At 48.4% G+C, this 20,799-nt stretch overlaps 1 protein-coding gene across 3 annotated transcripts in view; it reads left to right on the top strand.

The window, feature by feature from the left end:
• Positions 1-15,645, top strand: part of RGS8 (regulator of G protein signaling 8) — a 28,571-nt gene extending 12,926 nt beyond the window's left edge. For all 3 annotated transcript variants that reach the window (XM_063165208.1, XM_063165211.1, XM_063165209.1), the window contains 2 exons: positions 4,645-4,811; positions 8,011-15,645. In XM_063165208.1, coding sequence (XP_063021278.1) covers positions 4,645-4,811; positions 8,011-8,193 — 350 coding nt within the window. In that variant the 3' untranslated portion in view covers positions 8,194-15,645. The remainder of the gene's footprint in view (positions 1-4,644; positions 4,812-8,010) is intronic.
• The last annotated feature ends 5,154 nt before the right edge of the window (positions 15,646-20,799 follow it).

Below are 20,799 nucleotides of genomic sequence, written 5' to 3'. Positions count from 1 at the left end.
CCTGGTCCCAGGGGAACCTGCTGCAGCTGCTCTCTGGGGCAGGGCGGTAGCAAATGCCTTTCTCTCCTTGTCACTCATGACATTCCCTTCTTTTAGCAATTATTACATTTTTCAGGTATTTTATTTTTCAGGTATTTTATTTTTTAGGTATTATATTTTTCAGGTATTATATTTTTTCAGATATGATATTTTTCCAGGTATTTTATTTCTCAAGTATTATATTTTTCAGATATTATATTTTTCAGGTATTTTATTGTCCAGGTATTTTATTTTTTAGGTATTATATTTTTCAGGTATTATATTTGTTCGGTATTATATTTTTCAGATATGATATTTTACAGGTATTTTATATTTCAGGTATTTAATTTTTAAGATATGCCATTTTTCAGGTATTTTTTTTCAGGTATTAGATTTTTTCAGATATGATATTTTTTCAGGTATTTTATTTCTCAGGTATTATATTTTTCAGATATTATATTTTTCAGGTATTTTATTTCTCAGATATTATATTTTTCAGATATATTTTTCAAGTATTTTGTTTCTCAGGTATTATATTTTTCAGATATTATATTTTTCAGGTATTTTATTTCTCAGGTATTGTATTTTTCAGATACGATATTTTTCAGGTAGTTTGTTGCTCAGGTATCCTATTTTTCAGGTATTCTATTCTGCATCAGTATCCTCTTGCAGATGTGGTACTTCCATGCAACATTGCTATTCCTGCAAGTGCTCCTCTGTCAGTTGTAGAGGAAAAGGGGAAAAAAAAAGACCAAGGCAGAGACAGGGGAGCAAGACCTCAGCAGAGACTGCAGAGACACAGCAGTGTGCTTGTGTGATGGAATATTTAATGTCAGACATGCTAGGAGCTGATGATTGATAAAATGACATAGACTTCAAGGAACTGGAACTTTCTGTTTTATTTCCTTCTTTCTGAAATATATCAGCATGCAAAGACTCTTTGCTCTGCTCTCCAGTCCTTCCCTTGCTCTCATGCAGGCCCTCTGAATTTTACAGGCACCAAGGGGGACACAGCTTTTGGGAAATATTGCTGTGTCCCAGATTTCAGGAAGGGGAGCTGCTCTACCTTCACCATATTTGCCTATCACCATATTTACCTGCCCAGGGTGGATAATAGCAGGTAGATGACAGCAGGACAGGTGCCCTGCTCCTTTGGCATTCTGCTCTGGGGCTGATGTCACAACATTGCCCCAGGCTTGGACCCACAATGCGCAGTGTCACTTGGATGAGAGGCCCTTTCTTTGTCTACCCTAGCAGTGCAAAGCCCTGATCTCCCCCTAAAATTGCTTGAAGGGAGAAGTGTCAGGAGGAGCTGGAATAATGCAGCTATTTCTGGGGCTGACAGCAGGAGGGAGCATGGCTGAGATGGGATGGATCCATTTTTATGCTGATAGCAGGCTGCTGATAAAAAAAAAACCCAAATGGAGGAGCTTTGAGGAAGGCAGAGAAGAGAGGTTTAGGCTGTACTTTGGGCTTGTCTGGCCTTTCCTTTTCCCTCTGAGGATATGGGCAGTCAGACATCTCCTCTGACTGACACACAGACAGAAATAGGATTGTTTGGTGCTGTTCAATACCCAGGCCCACTTCTTAGGGCTTGAGGTTTCAGAGGGAGCTGGAAAATATCTAAGTTATTAGCAGAAACAAGGGGAGCAGGAAGTAGTTTAGGACATGCAAGGGAGATGCTGGGCAGTGTTACATTGCTATAGATCTGTGGCACATATAGCAAATAGATAAATACAGCATGTAGAGAGCATATAAATAGCATGTAATATATAATATAAATTAATATATAATATAAATAATATAGAAATATTATATATATATGTGTATTATATATAATATATTAATATGTGTATTTATACTTTATATTTTATATGTGTATTATATATATAATATACATAATATATATTATATACAATATAGCATATAATATATCTCTTATATAGAGCACATTGTTAACACATAATATATCTCCTATATAGAGCACATTGTTAGCATATAGAGCATATAGAAGGAACTCTCTGAACAGCCTGTTTGAGAAAATGTCAGGATTTTCCACAGGGATCTGGACAAGCTTGAGAAATGAGCTCATGGAAATCTCATGAGGCTTAACAAGACCAAGTGCAGGGTGCTGCACCTGGATTAACCCCCAAATCAGTCCATATCTAAGTTATTAGCAGGAACAAGGGGAGCAGGAAGAAGTTTAGGACATGCAAGGGAGATGCTGGGTAGTGTTACATTGCTATAGATCTGTAGCACACATTTTATATATATATATATATATATATATATATATATATATATATATATATATATATATATATATATATATATATATATATATATATATATAGCATATAGAGAGCATATAAATAGAGTATATATTGTATCTAGCATATAGTTAGCATATGCAGCATATAGAAGGAACTGTCTAATAGCCTGTTTGGGAAAATGTTGGAATTTTCCACAGGGATCAGGACAAGCTTGAGAAACGAGCCCATGGAAAACTCACGAGGTTTAACAAGACCAAGTGCAAGGTGCTGCACTTGGATTATCCCCAAAATCAATCCAGGATGGAGGTTGAACAGATCAAGAGCAGCCCTGCCCAGAAGAACTTGAGGATGGTGGTGGAGGAGAGGCTGGACATGCCTCGTCCTTGCTCCCTTCATCCTTCCAAGGAGTCTGACCTCACCAGGCTCATCCCCAGTTCCATCAATATTTTTAGACAGTTGCTTGGAAGTAGCCAAGAGCTTTCCAGTCATGAACTACAAAAACCTGGATGCTATTGCAAAAGACTAGAAAGAGTTAGAAGTACATTACTGGAAAAAATAAAAAAAAAAAAGGAGAATCTAAGTTTATCCTGAGGAGAAAGGGGATGTGTGAAGCCTTTAGCTGCATCAACTCCCCCTGGTGCTGTTCAGGGAAAGGAAATAAAAAACAATGGCTGTGTCCATAAATAGGCCCAGGCAGGGGTTTAACACAGATTGCCTAATAAATCTTTCCATATTTCTAATCTGCCCTGGCTGACTCAGATTGCATTACTGAAATGTCACAATTGCTGAGCATTAGCAAGTGATAAGCACACTTTTACCACTGACTAGACAAGCTGTAATTAGGCCAAGTCCTTTCCCTCTCCCCTTTACTGGAGCTGTAACAGACTCTCTGAGAGCTTTCTTCTGTTTAAATAAGAACTAAAAATGGCACAAGGCAATAAAACAAAATGACAGAAAACATAGGGAACAAGTCCACATCAGCCATGTTTTATTGAAGACTTTCTTAGTGGCAGATAAGGCCTTATAAAGTGTGGTATTAAGATGACCTGAACCTTGATAATTCCATGAGTAATTTTCCAAAGGGTGGGTGATCCAGTCCCAAGGAAAGCTTTTTGCCACCTTAGCAAAGGAAAACATTTTTTCAGAGTTACATCAAGTCATGTTTGGCTTTGTGGCAGCTCACAGGAGCCTGGCTCATCAGTGGTGTAAGCTATGGATGCATCCTGGAATGGCAGAGCTTGGGAGAAATATCAAATTGTCTTTAGTAGGCTGGGATAGGTGGAAGGATGTCTGAGAATGGAACAGCTCCCTGCCTTCTCTTGATGCCTCAGGTTTTAGCTTTTGTGTTTTTCAGATTCTGTGCTGCTTTAGTGTGCGGGTCTGGGCTTCCTATGAGGAGATGGTGAGCTCTGTGCACAGAGCAGGGAGATAAAACAATTCCTTGGTGCTCTAGCTGGGCACCAAGGACAAATGATCCAAATCTCAGGCCCAAAAGCACAAACAACGTGGGCTGAAGAGAGAAAAACAAGAAGGATAGGATTTCATGGGCTGGAGCTGTAATTAAACAATTAACTCCAATATGCAAATGGAACAGAACTTATAAAAATGTGAGATCTCATGACCAAGCCCTCTTTTGCTTCCATCTTGGAGACATCCAGACAGAGCCATGGCTCCAATACTGCCAAAGTGTGGCCTTTGAAGGCTCTTCAATAAAAATCCATTTTATTTCTCTTAACTCTGCCCAGCCTCTGCTCCAGCTCCTTGAGGCATCACTTTTATCACCAGTCAGGGGGTCTGTACAAATCACAAACAGGAGGGGAGTGCCTTGAGCTGTTTGATTTTCCACCATCACTCTCATTACGTGGTTATGACAATGGGAAGATGCCATCAGCTCACATCCCAGGCAGCAGACTGAGAACAATGTTACAACTTCCTTTCAAAGTTTTTTGACCAATCACACGAAGCAAAAGCATATTGACAGTAGTTCCATCCAACCACTATAATAAGCACACGTACCTTTGGTTAAACAATGCTTGCTTATTTTGAATGCAATACCTGCTTACAAGCAGGTAAAACGCAATGCACAGAGCTTCATTATTAAGGTTAGAACTTCCTAATATCTTGCTAGATAAACTTTTCTGCAGCTTAAACAAGCATTAACAAACAGACCATTGTTCTATTTTGTCCTTACTTTTCTACTTCCTACATAATTTTTCTGCTGCCCAATCTCATGACTGCTGCATAGCTCTAATCACAGTTCTGCTGTCTCTGAGGCCTGCCTTTTGCAGCTTTCCCAAAACCCTCTGGTTTTATGGATTCCCACAACCCTCTCCTGCCTGTGTGTCTCTGGCAGATGGGCTGGCAGCTTTCCGTGCTTTCCTGAAGACCGAGTTCAGCGAGGAGAACCTGGAGTTCTGGCTGGCCTGCGAGGACTTCAAGAAGACGCGCTCGGCGGCCAAGCTGGCCTCCAAGGCCCAGCGCATCTTCGAGGAGTTCATCGACGTGCAGGCCCCTCGGGAGGTGGGTAAGGGGTGCCACAGCACGCCAGGGCACCCAGCAGGATTGGAATTTTATACCAATATAGCCAGATGGAACGTGTCTGGACTCATCTGGCCCTTGCTGCTTGACCAAAGGCGGCAGCTGTGGTGGTTTCACCTCAGAGACACCTTTGGCTGGCTGGGTGTGTGGTGTTTTCACCTGAGAGACACCTTTGGCTGGCTGGATGTGTGGTGTTTTCCCCTCAGAGACACCTTTGGCTGGCTGGATGTGTGGTGTTTTCCCCTCAGAGACACCTTTGGCTGGCTGGGTGTGTGGTGTTTTCCCCTCAGAGACACCTTTGGCTGGCTGGATGTGTGGTGTTTTCCCCTCAGAGACACCTTTGGCTGGCTGGGTGTGTGGTGTTTTCCCCTCAGAGACACCTTTGGCTGGCTGGGTGTGTGGTGTTTTCCCCTCAGAGACACCTTTGGCTGGCTGGATGTGTGGTGTTTTCCCCTCAGAGACACCTTTGGCTGGCTGGGTGTGTGGTGTTTTCCCCTCAGAGACACCTTTGGCTGGCTGGGTGTGTGGTGTTTTCCCCTCAGAGACATCTTTGGCTGGCTGGGTGTGTGGTGTTTTCCCCTCAGAGACACCTTTGGCTGGCTGGATGTGTGGTGTTTTCCCCTCAGAGACACCTTTGGCTGGCTGGGTGTGTGGTGTTTTCACCTGAGAGACACCTTTGGCTGGCTGGATGCTGCAGAGGGGCACTTGGGACAAGTCCAGGCATGCAGGAGATCAGGTTTGCCTCTGGTGGAGTAGCTTCAAGGTGAGGTGAAGGAAAGGAATCAGGTTCTGATGGAGGGTTTTAATCCAGAGTTTTATTCCTGGCCCACAGGCCTCTGAATGCAGCAACAGCTCCAACACAGCCACAGTGTGGTTGCTGAGTCTTTTAACCCCGGGGAGAGGGGCAGGGAAGGGGTAGGGAGCCACCAACCAGGTATGGGGAGAAGTCTCAGGGGACAAATGACACCTGGATGGCTCAATGTCCCTCAAGGGACGTAAGGCATCTTTTGAACTTTGCCAATTCTTGGCATTCCAGAAGGGCCTCGAGTGAACTCTGCCAATCACTCGAGGCCCTTCTGGAATGCCAAGATTGAAGGACAGCACTCAGCAGGGCCAAAGGAGGGGAAGGGAGAGGTGATTGGCACACCTGGGGAGGCAACCGGGATACTGGGACAGGCTATTACATCTCACTGCCACACAGCAGGGCTGTCACCCCCAGCTGGGTGCTCTCCCTGTGTCCCTTCCGTCTCAGAGAGTGGCTAAGGATGGTGGCCATGCTATCCTGGCTGCTCCAGCTGCCTCTGCTCGCCCTGACTCATCCCTGATGAGGGCAATGCTTTGATGATACTGAATTAGTCACAGCCAGGGAGTTCACTGGCAACCTCAGCCTACATTTCCTAACCTCACTGAGCTCCCCAGGAGCATTTCACAGTGCTCCTGTCATTTCTATCAGCCTTCAGCAGGCTGTTGGGCTCTTCCCTGGCAGGACACTTTGCCCAGGACCATCCCACCCATGAGTGGAACAAAGCCCTGAGGGAGCTGGGGGTGTTTATCCTGGGGAAAAGGAGACTCAGGGGTGACCTTATCACTCTACAACCCCCTGAAAAGTGGCTGTGCTCAGCTGGGGCTGAGCTCTTTCTCCAGGCAGCACTGACAGAACCAGAGCACACAGCTTCAAGCTGCACCAAGGGAAATACAGGTTGGATACTAGGGAGAAGTTTTTTACAGAAAGAGTGATAAAGCTCTGGAATGGCTGCCCAGGGAGGTGGTGGAGTCCCCATGCCTGGGTGTGTTTAACAAAGCCTGGATGTGGCACTGGGTGCCGGGTTGGGTTGGACTCGATGATCTTGGAGGTCTCTTCCAATCCTGTGATTCTGTGATTCTGTGATTCTGTGATTCTGTGAGTAACTTGTTGACTCCCAGGGGGGGAGAGCTTCTGACTAACTCCCCCCTCACCCAGACCTCCTGAGAGATACAAACAATAACTCTGAGCTGAACAGAAAATGCAGTCACACCCCGGAGCCTGGGATTGTTAAATCCCCTTTCAAGCACTCCACAGGCTGATGGCACTGCCTGGTCCTGCCTGGTGACCACGCTGGGTTGTGTCACTGCAATCACAGCACAGCCAGAGGTGCTCTCACTGCACCCAGCCTCTCCCACTCATGCATGGGTGCCTGTCAGGGACCCAAAAAGGGCTAATTTTCCTCATTTTCCTCCCTCTCCCAGCTGGGAAGGCCATTGCAAGGCCACTGGGAAGGACCCAGATTCGCACTGAGGTGTGTGGGGGTCTCAGTGCTCTCCTTGAGCATTTTCCAGCAGTTATTCAGGAAGCCAAATGAGATTTTAAGGACTGGAAGGATGATTTTTGATTAGAAATGGGAATGCAGGTAGGATGGGCGTCCTTCCTACAATTTGGTCCTGTGGTGATGTGCTAAGGAGCACTGTTACATAATTTTGGCATGTTTAGAATATGAAATTATAGAGCTAATCCATACTGCTGACATCCACATTGAGGCAGACAGCTTTATTTTCCAGGCTCCTTCCAGTTTGGACACTGAATTAATAACAACAAATAATATTTTTTCAGCCATTTTTTTTTCCTTCCAGACAATAACCCTAAAAAAATGCTGATTATCCTTCTAGGGAAGGAGAGCAGGAAAACTCCACTGGCTGCCTTTGCAAACAAATGGCAGTCGTAACATTTATTTTTCCAAGCCTTTCCTCCAGACATTGTAACATGAAGCTGCTATGGGAAAAATCAAACAGTTTATTTTAGATCAGCCGAGTTTGGAGACATTTAATAAGAATGTACCAGTGGTTTAAACCCAGTTGAAAGTTTATTCACCCATTTATTAGGCATGTGGTGAAGAAGAGAGGGAACAGGAGAGAGGTTAGGCTGAGTCAGGAGCTTTAGGTGATGTGCTGCCTAAGAGTCTGAAAGAAAGTAATTTCAAAAGTGATTTTAGTAAAAGTAAAATTATTTCAGAATTGCTCAGATCACTATAAACCCAACTTTTCCAGGCTTGGGGCAGAACTCACAGCCCTGAATCACTGTGGGGGCTGTTCAGGCATGGGCAGGGGTAGGACCTTGGTTCTGCTGCCCTGGCAGAGAGGGAATGAGCCATTTGAAGGAGGCCATCTGGACACTCAGTGCCAAACTCTCTTCTGCTGCTTTCCCCAGGTGAACATAGACTTCCAGACACGGGAGCTGACCAGAAGAAACGTGCAGGAGCCCTCCCTGTCTTGCTTTGACCAAGCCCAGGGGAAGGTGCACAGCCTGATGGAGAAAGACTCGTACCCCAGGTTCCTGAGATCCAAAATTTACACAGACCTGCTGTCTCAGACCCAGAGGAGGCTCAGCTAGGACAGCCACGGGGCCCTCAGAAACCACGTGCTTCCCTCAACAGCCAAAACCCATCTCTAAATGTGAAACTTTCTTGGTGTTCAAAGCAGTGGGAATGGGAAAAGAGGGACAAGGGGCAGAGGAAGCTTCCAGAGAGTGACTCTTTGACTATCTGTGCTTTTTCTTTGTTAGCAGTAGCACCTTGCAGTTTTTCCCTCTGTCTAGCACAAACCCACAACCCTCTCAGGGTCACCTGTGGGCAAGGCGGGTTCCCTTTGAAATGGCTGGGTTGGTTTGTGTGTAAATAACACCTTTCCATCCTTCCACACATCTCTCCCTGTCTCTCACCTCTCCCTTGTGCTCAGGAGGGCCCCAAGGGCAGTGCTGCCACTTGTGAAGCCACAGCCAGCCCACCTCTCACCCTGCTGGGCTCTGGGACTGAAGGGAGGGAGACAAGAGACAAAGAAACAGGATTCAATCCCTTTTTTGAAGTGGGAACCATCAGCAAACTCAGCTCTCACCCTGCTGGGGTCTGGGACTGAGGGGAGGGAGACAGGAGACAAAGAAACAGGATTCAATCCCTTTTTTGAAGTGGGAACCATCAGCAAACTCAGCTCACCCCCCCCATTTATTTTGCACACCTTATGGCTTGGCTGCCACTCTGTCACTGCCCCTTTTCCTTCAGGGATGGAGGCTCAGAGTATTCCCAAGGAGCTGAGTTTTCCTCATGAGGAAGGTAATCCCAAAAGCTCTCACTAGGCCTGGGCAGGCAAGTCTTCTAATGTGAATGATTGTTTTTTGTGGCTGTTATTTATTTGTGTGGTAGCTCAGTCTCAGCCATCATCCAGGCTCTGTTGTGCTGGGCACTGGACCAAAGCCCAGCACAAAGGGGCTCCTGGCTGCCACAGGCTTGGTGACTCCTCAGGAAGGACCTGTTGGAACCCTCTGGCCCTTGCTGGGGTGTAGGAAAAGCACAAAGCCCGTCTGCCACAGCAGATGGCATTTTTTATGGGGTACCTGGCCAGTGGCAGTGTGAAAAATCCCATTTCTATTTTTGTTATTTCCCTTTTACTGACTGTTCCCACTCTCTGTGTGTGTTCAGTGTCCTGCAAAGAGCTCCCCAGCACACAGACCCTGATGCAGGGTGCTTGCCCCCAGTGGGACACAAAGCATGGAGTGAGCAGGATGGGTGTTGAGGCGTGCAGGGGGGATGTGAGGGGCTCTTTGGCCCTGTTCCCATAGCCTGGATGGCCCCTGCAAGAGAATTCTCTGTGCCCATGCACCTCCTGTGGGCTGGGCAATAATTCCTCCCATCTGATGGCCCCATTTCCATGGCACTGCTGCTCCAGCTTGGCAGATTCCTGCAATATTTTTGAGGGGAGAAGCAGACAGCCTGTCTGTGGATTTGAGCCGGCAGACCAGAGGTCTCTTTTCTTAATTTAATGAAGGCCTGGAAAGTGACCCCATGGATCTTTTTCTTCTCTCAGACATCCCCAGACCAGAGGCTGTAAACCTCTGCTCCAGCCAAGGGTGGTGGGTGGCTTTGATACATCAGAAAGCTGCTGATATAGACTTTGTGTAATGTGGTGTAAATGAGGTACAATGAATTCTAAAGCCAAGCAAAATATTTTTGGAAGAAGATAAAAAAATATCTGTCTGGATATTAAAAATTACTGTCCATCAATTAAGTAGGAAACAGCTTTTTGAGGCTTTTTGCAAGGATGATGTGCAGGACAGTACGACAAACAGGATCAAGACAGAGGTGGTAACCATGCTGGATTTATTTTGGAGGTGCATTCCTGTGGTCTCCAAGACACTGAAATCTAAACACATTACAACTTTATGTTCAGTAGGGAAAGCTGCTTTTCAGTGTCTGGTTAGCCAGCAGGAGAATCCTCCAGGTTTTTGGAAGGCAAATCCCATCTCCAGTTAAATTTCTGTGAGGAATTTCCAGAAAGAGCAGCAGTGACCCAGCATTCCTGGCTGTCCCCTGTCCCTGCAGGGACACCTGAGGAGCTGGGGCGGACTGTGGTGACAGAGGTGACACTCTGCATCCACACCAGGCTCAGTGACACAGCTCCTGGGGCTGTTGAGGCCCCTCATGGGACACAAGAGATATAAAGCTCAGGGTCTGGACGTGGCACAGTTTAACACAAACTTTTTGCTGCTTGCTCGAAAGCGGGAGCAGTGAAGCACATCTGGAAAATGCTCCAGATTTGCCATGATTTCTCCAAGGGAGCCAGATCCTACAGGACTCAGTGTCCCAAAGCTTTATGGCAAGCAAGGCAGAGTGAGACAGGTCTGATGAACCTGAGCAATGCATGGAAGGAATCAGAGGTAGAAGCAAAGGACACAGAGCCACACATCAGTGCCTGTCTCTGGTGCTGCCTGGGCTGTAGGAAGGTGTCTTGGTTTGAAAAGCCAGGTGTCTGCTAAGGAAAGCAGGAGCCTCCCTTGAAATGGAAAATGTAAACCCCCTCCCTATGAATTATTGTAATTTTTAAATTAAGGGGCTCTCAGGCAAAGATATGGGAATAGGAATAACAATTCTTTATCAGGAAAATTAAAAATACAAATGTAATAGGTACAAAAAAAGAGAACAAACCACTGCCAGAGTGAGAGCAGTCCCTGCCCCCTGTGTGTCAGGGTGGTGTCCCAGCCCCATGCCAGGGGGGCTCAGCCCTCCTGCAGTGCCAGCTGTGGCTCTGCTGCAGCAGGGATCCTGCACAAGGGGGGAGTTTTCCCCTGCAGCTCCAGGGCTGCTGCAGATGGGCCTGGGCTCCCTCTGGCCATGCAGGGCAGCAGAAAGCTGCTCCTCTGGCAGTGCCGGGGGCAGAGGCTGCTGGGGTGTCCCAAAGCTCAGATTGGATCCAGGTAGGAATGCTTGGCTCCTCCCCTGGGCAGAGCATCTCCCCATGGGATGATGGAATTGGATCAGCCATGCAGGGACACTCACTGGCCATGGAGAGAAGATAATTAATAATTAATGGCCCATTGACAGAAGAGATCTCCTGGAGGGAGGATTGGTTGTGGCAGAGATAAAGAAAACTGCCCAAAGAACAGAAGAGAACTGCCCCACCTCTGACAGATGGGAACTGAACACACACCCCCAGCCACATTTTCTAACCTCAGAAAGAAGGAGCCATGTCACCCCCACAGCCCCTGGGGTAGGACAAGAAGGACAAACCCAACCCTCCTGCAGTGACACACTCGGGGCTTGACCTGCAAAGGGGATGGAAATTTCCCCTCTCTGGCTGTGAGCAGAGGCTGGGGGAGCTCCCCTTTCCCAGAAACGCTGCCTGCCATCCCTGTGTGACACAGCACAGACTGGGATCCCCAGGGGCAAAGGCTGCTTTTGCAGTTTCCCCTCCCATCTGGGCCAGCAAAAACTGATGCGTTGGAGTGGCTGCCTAGAACAGAGGCTAGAGGTTAAGAGAATAATATGGGTATTTATTGAAGGCCTTCAATAGGCACACCTTGGGCAGTCAAAAGCTCCCCAAGGGGTTACACCTAGGATAGACAATGGTCATGAGTTTTTCAGACAATTATAAATTTGTTCTTTTACATATCAGGAGTTAATCCTCAATTACAGCTTCAGGTAATGAAGTTATTTACCCCCAGTTTCCCCCCCTCCCCCCACCAATTCACTTTTCTTTATCCTTTTTGGGGCCTGAGGCTGTAGGGTGTCTTTGGATCACAGGTCCAGAGGGATTGCTTTGTCTGACCAAAATGTGGAGAGAGTTAACTACACTTTCCATAGAGTTTAGAGCTATGCACTAATACAGTCTAGTGTACACACAAACACAAAAATTAAAATCTTATAAGGCATCAGCCTGTGGTCCCAGTTTTACTCCCTGCTGCCAAAGAGCAGCTCAGCTTCCCAGCACTGTGGCATCAAACAAATGTTTCAAGTGGTGAAGGGAGGCCACCTTTTCTGGCCCTGTCTTCCTCCTTTCCACCCTGCTCTTGCCTGTACGTGCAAAAAAAGCATCCCAGAGCTGCCCAGGATGTGAGAGCCAGCAGAAGGAGGCTGAAGCAGTCACTGCTTTTAAAGAGAAGGCACAAAGCCATGATAAGCTCTCCAGACAGACCTTCTGAGTGAGCTTGGGTGCTGCTGACCTCTAGGGCCAGCTGAGGTCAGCACCTTGGGGAGGGTCACAGAGACAGCCAGGCCAGGGGACACAGCAGGAGCCAGAGGCTTGTGTCCAGGAATGTGAGTGGGACAATCCCCAGGCTACCCTGGTCCTGTCCAGTGTGACTCCATCTCTCCACAAGACCCTCCAGCAGTGTTGGTGCTGGAATTCCTTTCATTTTACATCAGAACTCAAAAAAAATTTCGAAGTGGCCCACACCCTGTAAATCCAAGCTCCCTTCTCTGCTCCATCCACCTGGGGAATTGCTTGGAGCAGGGCACATCTGGAGATGTTGCTGCAGTGGTGACAGGAGCTGGAATCAGGCTGGCTGATGTAGGAGAAGTGTTTTTCCCAGTAAATTGTTCCCTCCACTGGGAACATCATCCTAGAACACAGAGTGGAGCAAAAGTATTGTCTGAGGCACTTGAGTCTGCCACTTGTTATTTTCGTTGCTGCTCTTGCAGTTTGTCTCTCTGGAAGGAAAGCAGACTAGTTATTTAAAGTAAAATTCTATTTTTCTTAAATAAGAAAATGGCACCAGTTGCTTCTTTAATGACAAATGCTGTTCTGAATTGAATCAAAATAAGCAGCTTGTAGCTCTACCCCTTAAACCAGGGGCTGATCAAGGAAATCATGACTGAGCCAAAGCTTTGGAAAGAGCTGAGTGGTGACTAATTCCCACCAAGGGCAAATATCCTATCCTTGATTCATCTCTTCCTGCTGTGAAAGGGGTACTCACAACCTACAAACCCATTTCCCCTCTCCACAAGCACACACCTCCAAAATGTTCCTCCTGTTTGGAGCAATGTTAAAATGTGCCATCGCATGAAGAGAGGGGAAAAAAATTGGCTCACTCAGTTCTTTTTATTCTGTTTGCTGGCCCATACCCAGTCAGCTCCCAGGTAGATTGATGGCAGAAGGGAAAAAGAGTTTACAAATTTCATTTTCTATGAGCTTCAGGTGGTGTTAACTGCAGGGTCAGATGCAGAACTTGAATCTGTCTGAAGTTTCTCCTGCTTTGGTCCGTCAGCCAGGCTTGGGATGATTTCCACCACTTTTAGTGGACTCATTAATGCACCTTTAGTCCATGCTGGGAGGGTGTGAAGGGCAAAGGGGACGGGGAAATTGCTGTGTGTGTCTGGGGGTGTGGGTGGATGAGAGTGCATGTGATTTCATCTGTATCTTATTTAGTGTCCTCTACTACAGAAGCTTTTCTGAGACATAGATGTGCATGTTAAAATAGGAGAATTAGGCACAAATGACATAAACTGAGACCTTTAGCCAGTGTTGTGTTTGCCTCGTGTGTAAGTCCAAGTAGTAGTAGGAGATGTAAAACTCTGCTAGGTTCCCAGTTACCCCTAAGAGCACATGTATCAAACTGAACTGAATGTTCACTGATGATAGACACAAAACCAAAATGTTTACAGCATTCAGAGCAATAGCAAAGCATACCTCATGCCAGTCCTGGAGTGCCTCTCACCTGTCAGTGCAAGCTCTCCCCTCCCTGGGGGCCTCTGGCTTCTCCCTCCAAACTCCTCTCTCCTTCTCTCTCCTGTCCTGGTTGTCTTCCCTCTTCCTCCTCCTCCAAGCACTCCAAACCTTCCTGTCCACCAGCACTGTTTGTCCTCATCTGTCTGAGCCTGGGACTACCCTAACCTCCCCCTGCTTGCCTCTCCTCCATGCCCATCCCTCCCTCCTCTCTTCTTTGCCTTTCCCTTCCCCAGGCACTCATCTCTGGTCATGCCATCTCCCTCCTACATGCCTCCTACTGCCACTGTAAAGCTCCTAGGAGCTCTTCCCTGCCCATTATATAAGAACAAAACGTTTCACATCATTTTCTGCATTATCTTCCATCCCTGGGGCTGCTGCAGTCGTCTCCTTCCTTGGTGCTGTGCTCTCTCTGGCATCGTAGCATTATACCCCAGAACTGGAATTAAAGTTCATTTTGCTGCTAGACCAGAATGCTTCTGTCTACCACGCACCCCTTGGGCTTTGCAGAGACTCATCTTGTCCCCAAGTCTTTTGTCTTCCTTCTTTTTCTCCTCCTTCCATGCAGGCTGCACGTGCAGTGCTTGTGGCAGGGGCTGGCTGGGGTGGAGGGTGTCCATGCTGGGGTCAGTCACAGCTGGGCACCCCCGTGGCTCTCTGGTTTATAAAAGTAGTCTCAATAAAGGTGTGTGGGTTGTATTTGCTCAGCAAACTCAGTCGCTGTGCTCTGTGCCTCCTGCAGGAGGATGTGTGTCTAATCTGAGGCTGCGGTGAACTCAGCGCGAGTTCAGCGAGCCGAGGCTGTGGGAGGGAGGTGGCACAGGGGGACGAGATTGTTACCAAAAACATCCAACACTCCTGGCAAAAAGGCACAGGAGAAAAGGCAGTGCCTGCTTCTGGAGGCACCAGGGAGCTCTGGGGACCAGCTGTGCTGTGAATTGTTTGTCTCAAGCAGCCCCACAGCTCCCGGTTTGCCTCACGTACTGCATGCCCCAGGCTGGATCTAAAGCATGATGGATGAGGAGCTGCTCAGCTTTGCATTTCCAGTGTGGGTAACAGCTTTATCCTGAGAGAAATGTCTTCATGTTGCTCTATCAGTGCCTGCAGCCACCAGCTGAAAAGCAGGGAGGGGAAGGAGGCACCTTCTGCTGTGTTTACTCCTGCAGACCTCTGTAGGAACTCGTGGCAATGAAGAGAGCAGGGTATGAGCACACCCTGGGGTAGATCCCCCTTCCTTAAGAGCCACCACTGAAGATGTCATCTTCTCATAACCTCTCCCCCAACTCCTCTGTGAGTTGCCCAAATCAGAGCTCAGATTTGTCCTTAAGCTCCTTGGCACCTCCACCTTGGTGGGAAAGCAGTGTCCCCTTGAGGACCTGACTACAAACTCCACGCCCAGCAAGGCTGCTTAAAATAACAAAGATACCTGGTTCCTCTGCAAATCAGCTCGTGGGTGGCTCAGAAGAGACTGAGGATGGCTCTGCTGCACTCAGTGAACTCAGAAGTGAGCCACCAGGCAGAAAGAACAGCTCAGAAGTGCTTCCCTGGGCAATGCTTTTATTTTCAGGAGATCCTGCCGCTGCAGCTGCCACCCCTGCAGTGCTGCTGGTGTTGGGGCAGGCCAGGCAGGCTGTTCAGTCTGACCCCTTCCTGCTCAAGGAGAGGCATGGGCTCAGCTCCCCGCGTCCTCCTGCATTAGCTGCTTGTTTGCTAGGCTGCCCTTGCTCCCTGGGAGGCTGGAGAAGCTCCTCAGCCATGCCACAAATCCCCGCCGAGCCGTGTCACCACGCTGTGCAGTGTTACACCCCTGCTGTATAGACACCCTGAGGATGTAATAAACAGCCTGAGACTATTTGCTCTCTGCCTGAGTGTCTGAAAAGCTGCAATCCTGGGGATGGAGGGGTGAATCCCAGCCAAATTGCTGAGGAGGAAGAGGAGGGAAGAAGCTGGTGCAGACATGCTGGATGGGGCAGCAGAGTGAGGATGGGTTGGCTCCAAGCTGTGGATGCCTCAGTAGAAGCAATTTAGAACCAGGCTCCCCAGAGGTCCAGTTTGGGGAAATGAGTCTGAAAAGAGTCAGTAGGACCTGCAAGGAAGGAAAATCCCAGGAGCCTTCCAGCAGCACATTGCTGTCCTTCTCTGAGTACACCTCCCTGCTGCTGCCAGTGATGGACTCCCTGCCCCAAATCCCAAAACCAGCATGGACAGAGGTGGGAACAAGTGCTGAGCCTGCTCCCTGCACCAGGAGCAGCAGTGGGGGACACACAAGCTCCTGGGAAAGGGAGCAGTGTGGATGGATGGATGGATGGATGGATGGATGGATGGATGGATGGATGGATGGATGGATGGATGGATGGATGGATGGAGCTTGGTGAGGTCACAAAGAGCAAACAACAAATGAAGAGCTTTCTCCAGACCAGAAAAAGCCACCCTGTGCTCCAGCAGGGAGCTCACACCTGGGCCTCAGCTTGCTCCATCCTGGTGGGATAAACCAGGGAGGGATGAGCAGGAGTAGGGGGAGAGTCACCAGCCAGTCATGGAGCAGTTTGGGGAGTCTGGAGGAGCCTGGGGAAGGGTCAGGCAGCAGCTGAGGGCAATCCTGGATATTGGGGGGGAAGGGGAGGCATTAGCAGGGGCAGGATGCCAGGCACTTGAGGTGTGGTTGGGTCTTAGTGGGAAATTGCATGGTGAGAGATTGGCTTGGTTTGAAAAGACAGGAGTCTGCTAAGGAAGGCAGGAGGCTCCCCCGAAATGGAAAATGTAAACCCTCTCCCTCTGAATTGTTATAATTTTGAAATTAAGGGGCTCTCAAGCAAAGATATGGGAATAGGAATAACAGTTATTTATCAGGAAAAATAAAAATACAAATGCAATATTACAAAAAAATTAAAAAAAGAAAACAAACCACTGCCAGAGTGAGAGCAGTCCCTGCCCCTGTGTGTCAGGGGGTGTCCCAGCCCCATCCCAGGGGGGCTCAGCCCTCCTGCAGTGCCAGCTGTGGCTCTGCTGCAGCAGGGATCCTGCACAAGGGGGGAGTTTTCCTCTGCAGCTCCAGGGCTGCTGCAGATGGGCCTGGGCTCCCTCTGGCCATGCAGGGCAGCAGAAAGCTGCTCCTCTGGCAATGCTGGGGGCACAGGCTGCTGTGGTGTCCCAAAGCTCAGATTGTATCCAGGTAGGAATGCTTGGCTCCTCCCCTGGGCGGAGCATCTCCCCATGGGATGATGGAATTGGATCAGCCATGCAGGGACACTCACTGGCCATGGAGAGAAGATAATTAATAATTAATGGCCCATGGACAGAAGAGATCTCCTGGAGGGAGGATTGGTTGTGGGAGAGATAAAGAAAACTGCCCAATGAACAGCAGAGAACTGTCCCACCTCTGACAGATGGAAATAGAACACACACCCCCATACCATATCTTACAACCCAGGACAGAGATTTACTGCAGGAACCATGTGGGGCTTCAGTGAGGAAGGGCAGAGCACCTCCTGAACAGGTCTGGCAGCAGGAAGAGCAGTAACCTGGATCTCAGCTGCTCCTGGGCACACCGAGGGCTCCCACCCTGCCTGATGCCCCTCTCTCTCCCTGTGAAAGGTGAGTGTTTGCTCTGTGCTCTGCACACACACGTGTTGCATTGAAAGCCAAACATTAAATTTTCCTCTGGAAATGGGTCTAGTGGAATATATCAGTCCCTCTGGCTTCTTTCTATCCCCCTTTTATTTTTGCCCCTAAATCTTTTCTTCTGCTGTTTTTCCTTTTCATCTGCTGCTTCTTCCCTCAGCCTGTCACCGAGCCAAACCCATCTGAATGCATCCAAGGAGGGATCTGCCATTAGTGCTGCTCTGTCTCTCCTCTTAGGATATATTTAGCCATCATCTTTTAGCTTTTTTTTTTTTTGCTGGCTGTTCAGTGGCTTTAAAAAGCAGGTGCTGGGAACGGAAAGAGAAGATTAAAAGTACCTGCTGTCAGCTACCTCTCCTTGTGCAGCTGTGCAAAGCAAGCACGTGGGCAGAGTGGGTAACAGCTGCCCCTTGAAAACCTCATTTGTAATTCTAATTTTTCTTTATTATTATTATTATTATTATTTCAATAATCTCTTTCTGCACTGCTACAAATATCCAGAGCAGCTATTTCCTCCCGTGCCTCATGTGAATGTGGAGTGTCGGGAATCCATCAAACTCCCCGTGGGTGAGGGTGAGGGATCCTTCATGGGCAGCTGGGATATCCTGGATGGGCTGGGCAGGCCCAGGTGGAGCCAGGCTCACCTGCAGCCACATGGACAAGGTGTCTCACAGCCACCCCTGACTGTCCCTGTCCCACAAGCTGTGCCCATGGCCCAGCCCCAGCTGCAATGTGGCTACTCAGGGGCCACTTGCAAATTCTTGGCTGCTGTCTCAGCCTTGGCAGCTTCCCTGCTCCTCCCTGGCACCATCAGAGAACTTCTCAGGTTGGGAAAGATCTCTAAGATTATCAGGTCTAAGCCAAGCCCATCACCAAACTCCATCCCATCCCCATCTCCTTGGCTTACTTCCCTCCTTAAACACATCCAGAGCTCATCAACAGCTTGCAGGTGGAGGAAGGGGCTATGCAACATGAGCAGGGCCTTTAAACATCCCATTTCTGCTCCTTTGCAGTCAGCACCTCCCTGATTTCATGGCAGGAATGCCTCCAGGTTTGGCCATCCCTGAGAAGAGATGGCCAAAGAAGAAAGGAGAAACTGGAGACAGATTCCTTGGGGAGCCTGCCTGCAGTGCGACCCCAAAACAGCACAGCTCAGCCTGGCTCTTCCCCTTTTCCTTCTCCCTGCCTCCCCTTCCAAAAATCTTTCTGCATCTTCCCCTTATTCCACTTGAACAGTACAAAACCACAAAAATACCCCTGCCAGAAACTCTCCTCAGATCTTGGCTGTGCACTGGGGCACATACACAGGGCACTTTGCACCCTGTCACCAAACCCTTGTTTTCCCATTCCTCACCCCATTTCTGAGGCTGAAAACTTTAGTTTTATGTTTTCCAAAACTGCTGGCATTTTGCAAATAACCCAGAAACACCAGTCCCTGGGGCTGATGGGTGTTTGTGTTTTGCTGCTGAGGATGAAGCCAGCCAGTGGTTATACCCCCTCAAATTTTGCCAAAGGCTGGCTGTGGGTGTCATCTCAGCCCAGCCAACCTCCCAACCCTGTCACCAAACCCTTGTTTTCCCAATTCCCCACACCATTTCTGTAGTTTGGGGATGAAAATTTTGGTTTAGTGTTTTCCGAAGTTGCTGGCATTTTGCAAACACTAACCCAGAAACGCCAGCAGGAATCACTGGGGCTGATGGAGTGTGTATTTTGCTGCTGGGGCTGTACCTCCCAAATTCTGGCAAAGGGTGGCTGTGGGTGCCTTCTCAGCCCAGCCAACTTCCCAGCCCTGTCACCAAACCCTTGTTTTCCCATTCCCCACACCATTTCTAGGGCTGAAAACTTTAGTTTTATGTTTTCCAAAATTGCTGGCATTTTGCAAATAACCCAGAAACACCAATCCCTGAGGCTGATGGGGTGTGTGTGTTTTGCTGCTGGGGGTGGCTGTACCCCCCAAAATTCTGCCAAAGGGTGGCTGTGGGTGCCTTCTCAGTGCAGCCAACTTCCCAGCCCTGTCACCAAACCCTTGTTTTCCCAATTCCCCGCCCCATTTCTGGAGCTGAAACCTTTGGTTTTTGTGTTTTCCAAAGTTGCTGGCATTGTGCAAATAACCCAGAAACACCAGCAGCACTCCTGGGGCTGCTGGGCCAGCACACCCCAGATTTTGCCAAAGGGTTGCTGTGGGTGTCTTCTTAGCCCAGCCACCTCCCAGCCGTGTCACCAAACCCTTGTTTTGCCATTTCCCACCCCATTTCTGGGGTTGAAACCTTTAGTTTTTGTATTTTCCAAAGTTGCTGGCATTTTGCAAATAACCCAGAAACACCAATCTCTGGGGCTGATGGGGTGTGTGTATTTTGCTGCTGGGGGTGGCTGTACCCCCCAAAATGCTGCCTGTGGATGCCTTCTCAGCCCAACCTGGACCTTCCTGGTGCAGATGAAACCCGACCCTATGGCTGGGAGGTGGATTGATGCTGGCAGGGCTCTGGGAAGGCAGCCTGGCCCCAGGCGTTGCGACACAGAAGAGTTTTTTGTATTCCAAAACAAGGGCTGATAATGGAGGGCACGGGGCCGGAGCCGCGGGAGGCTGCTAAGCTAAATGAGACAGGAAGCACGTAATTCAATTAGATACAGAGCAGCATGAAGACATCTGAGTACACACACGGGCTCAGAGGCTGTTGCATAACCCCGGGAAGGGCTGAGCAATATGAAATATCTCACCTAGAGCAGCCCATGCCCATCCTGGAGCAGCCCCATGGCACGGGAGAGGCAGAAAAGCTGCTCCAGGGAGCACAGGGGTCAGCTGGTGGCTGTGGCACAGTGGGCACAGGGGCTGTCCCAGCCTTGGTGAGGGGGATTTTGCTGGAGCAGCCCAATCCTGCTCTCAGTCCAGGGCTCAGAGCTGCTCACGTGGATCTGGCACTGCCCAGTCTTGGTTGGCTGTTGATATTTGCTGCCCTGAGATGTGCAGGATGTCTCTGCTTCAGCCTGTGCAATGAAGAACGAGTCTGGCCTCTTCACTTTTCGGTCTTGAGGTTGTTTATTAATTCTTATCTATAAAATTTTCTTTCTGCCCAGTGGAGATCTGCTCAGCAGGGCAGCCACAGGCACTCTGTGTTGTCCTTTTATACTACAAACTACCTATAACATATTTACACTAAATTCCCAATACCTATCACCTATGTGAGACAGTGCACTTCTGGTCTAAACCAATCCCAAAGTGCCAACGTCACTGCAGAAAATGGAGAACGAGAAGAAGAAGGAGAAAGGCTGGACACACCCAGATTCCTCCATCTTGTCCCCATAACCCCCATACCAAAAATCCTAAATTCTACATTTTCACCCTGTGATCATTTTGTTATTACACTATTCAAACCTGTGTGACTTT

Source organism: Melospiza melodia, chromosome 11, assembly GCF_035770615.1.
Source record: "Melospiza melodia melodia isolate bMelMel2 chromosome 11, bMelMel2.pri, whole genome shotgun sequence".
Taxonomy (NCBI): Eukaryota; Metazoa; Chordata; class Aves; order Passeriformes; family Passerellidae; genus Melospiza; species Melospiza melodia.
The sequence above is the reverse complement of the archived record's forward strand: the minus strand, read 5'-3'. Positions and strand labels throughout refer to the sequence as shown.